At 44.7% G+C, this 3098-nt stretch overlaps 1 protein-coding gene across 1 annotated transcript in view; it reads left to right on the forward strand.

Moving 5' to 3' along the window:
- The window catches only part of LOC118331756 (phosphatidylinositol-binding clathrin assembly protein-like), a 14228-nt gene extending 11156 nt beyond the window's left edge, over positions 1-3072 (forward strand). The window contains exon 13 of the mRNA XM_035666826.1: positions 370-3072. Coding sequence (XP_035522719.1) covers positions 370-384 — 15 coding nt within the window. The 3' untranslated portion in view covers positions 385-3072. The remainder of the gene's footprint in view (positions 1-369) is intronic.
- Positions 3073-3098: the final 26 nt, after the last annotated feature.

Consider the following 3098-nt stretch of genomic DNA (forward strand, 5'->3'; position numbering starts at 1 on the left):
CCAGATAATCAGTGTTATTCACCTCACCTGTAACTGGTCATAATGTTATGGCTGATTGGTGTACGTATCCTTCTGGAATAATTGACACACTTGTTCATAGCTATTCTTGACCCAACAAGTGCGGGAAAAGTGCTTTTCACAGCGAGGCTGCGGCTGCGAGACTGCGAGGAGAACAAACAAGTATATTTTGACCAATTATTCAAAACACAACACGGTAATATAATTGCTTACCGAGCACTCACGCTTACTGAGAAGCTGTTTTCCTGGCACTGCGGCAGGTAATAATGTCGTCTATAGATGCCTGAACACTTTATGAGGTGTTTTGTTGAACTAAATTACTCTCCATTTCCCCCCCCTCGTCCTCTGCAGATGCACTTCATGTAGGATGATGTTGTAACCATGGCAGCAAAGCCGAGAGAGAGAAGGCGAGAGGAAAGAGATGGAGAGAAAGAATCGAAGAAAACAAATCCAGAACCAAATCCAGCGGCGGAGGAAGAAAGAAGACAGAGAGGAAAAGGGAGGGGAGAGGAATAGGGCGAGAGGACCAGAGGACGGATAAAAGAAGAAATGCTGATGTCTGTTTCCATGTCGCCTGACCCTCTAATCTCCTCTCCTCTCTCCATGTGGCTACTGATCTCTCTGTCTTTGAATCTATTATGCCGAGGCACCAGAGGCTCCGCATCAATCCCAACTCATTTGCCAATTCAAGCGGCGATTACGACCTGCGATGACGCTACGAAGACTGACAGCTCTATGGAAGTGCAGAAGCTCTATTGCCACTTACTGACCTCCTCATCCCGATAATTTCCTGTACAAAAAAAACTTACCCACTTCCCTCTCCATCCCACAACCGAATCAAACTCGGAGGACACGCGTCTCTTTCTCTGATTGGATTGTTTGCTGGCACTTTATTCAATGTGAACTTTGCCAAGGGTGTATGTCTGTGTAGGTGATTTTAGCATCTTGTTCAGATTGGTTCCCCCCAGTGAGTGTCATCCATCACCTGATGTCAGATGTAATTGATTTGAATGCGTGTGTGCGTGTTCCTTTTTCTACATTTCAATGTGCTGCATCAACATTACCTTTTGAGTCTTTTTATGAGCTCCATTTGTTCTTAATTGCCAACTTCACATCAAGAATCCGGCGTGGAACGATAATTTTGCAGACACGCTTGTGTGTGCGCGTGTGTGTGTGCGTGTGTGTGTGGATGGACGTGGCTGTGTAGGGTGTGTACTGTGTTTCTCTTTTGGTACCTGATGTCATTACTGTGTTGCCAGGTACCAATGTGTTACTGCACTGGAACTAACTGATGAAAGCACTGAGCCAGACCCAGGCATCGCATTTGGATGTAAAACCTCTTACACTAACTTTGCTACTTGGGGACGTGCTGTACACACTGTGTATTTTTGTTTCTTTTTTTGCTCCTCTACAGCTGTGCAATATCATGCAACCTCTTACTGTCTTCTCCACCCATCTGTAGGCTGTTTAGAAGCTGTTTCCTGCTGTCGTGTTGTACTTCTTGTGTGTCCACATCAGGTTTCTGTACAAAAAGCTGTTGTTTTCTGTTTTATTTTTTAAACCTGTTCTGTTATACCCGTACTGCTCTAAAAGTAGTGACAAATGCACTGAGAGCCAGATAGAGAGGTGACTGGATATTAGTAAGGAGGCAAGTATCAGTCTGACCAATCAAAAATGGTCTAATTCCCAACTGTATGATGTCCTTCCTGTCCTGAGCATTCGTCCTGTCTCAAATTAGTCTCCAGTGAAGTCCTTTACACTCCAGAAAAAACTGGATAAGGGTAATTAGCGCAGCATGTCTCACCTTCTCTTGGAGGAAAAAGACACTGCTTACACAGAGAGGGGTTTGTTAATGTAGTGTTAACATTTATGGACAGGACAGCTAAAGGTCAGTCAGAGGAGTCAAATGAGGACCAGACCGTTGGAAAGCAACTGAGGGTAATGTCTGTCAATCACGACCCTAGTAATGCCTGCAGTGACGACGTACAGATTAATTCAGACAGAGACGGGAGGCTTAAATGAGACGTTAAATGTTAATGTGGCTTTTCTGGCCGATCCAAGGTCAAGTTAGACCCACAGACAGACGATATATATATATAGCACAAACCTTCGAAGAGGGGACAAACGCTCTGCTGCACAAAAACCTAAAATCATTGCTGGGATGTACAGTTGAAAGGGGCAATAATCGATTGGGGATGAAGTCGTTTTCTATTGATTGTGTCTGTTCAGTATGTACATGTACTGTATGTGTGTTTGTGTGCACATGCCTTCCCATAGAGATAAACAGGGTCATGTTCCTCCGTTAGAGATGAAAGGTCTCTAGTGAGCTGGTAGCGTGTACTAACTTAGCAGTGAGTGTTATTGTAACCGTGTCTCAGTCTGTACAACCCAACATCAAATTAAGGAGGCTCTAGGATCACTCATCTGCTATAAAAAGCAAAACAACAACAAAAAAAAAAAGCCCCCAGTCATTGGACCTGGAATCTCAAAGCGAATCTTGAGGCGAAACCTCTCCAGACAGCTGGAGCTGCACACGCTGGCGATTCCCAACAAATCGTCAGAGAATTGCGACTGTATGGTGGCGTATCGTTGCAATTCACCCTTGAACTGTAACTGCTGGCTACGCAAAAACCAATCTTCCTGCAGCTACGACTCTACTACCAGCAGAGCGAGACTTCAGTGTTAGAAATCGTCACCAAGCAGGCAGATATTCTCTGACTTTTCTTAAATAAGAGGCCAGCTGACATTTGGATATCTCCTTTGGAAAAATTGTCGTTTTCACTCTCCTCCATTACTTGTCGTTCAGTGGTTTGTCTTTCTCCGTCAGCTGAATGCTCTTTTCATTGTGCACTTCATTCCCACGACGCAGCTCGATCCATCCTGGGCCAACCTCTGACTGTTACTGTGTCCTCTGTATATAGGTAATGCCGTTCATGTGTTTTTAGACGTGCTCTCTCTGTAAAGTGATCGAAGCCCCATTGGATGACGTACTGTACGTGGGACAATTTATTGCTGTATCTGTGTTTGAATGGTTGTATTTTGAAGGTGTCATCATCCAGGGATGGGTGGGCGGGTGGGTG

This window comes from Morone saxatilis, unplaced genomic scaffold, assembly GCF_004916995.1.
Source record: "Morone saxatilis isolate NCDOM2014 unplaced genomic scaffold, NCSU_SB_2.0 Contig20, whole genome shotgun sequence".
Taxonomy (NCBI): domain Eukaryota; kingdom Metazoa; phylum Chordata; class Actinopteri; family Moronidae; genus Morone; species Morone saxatilis.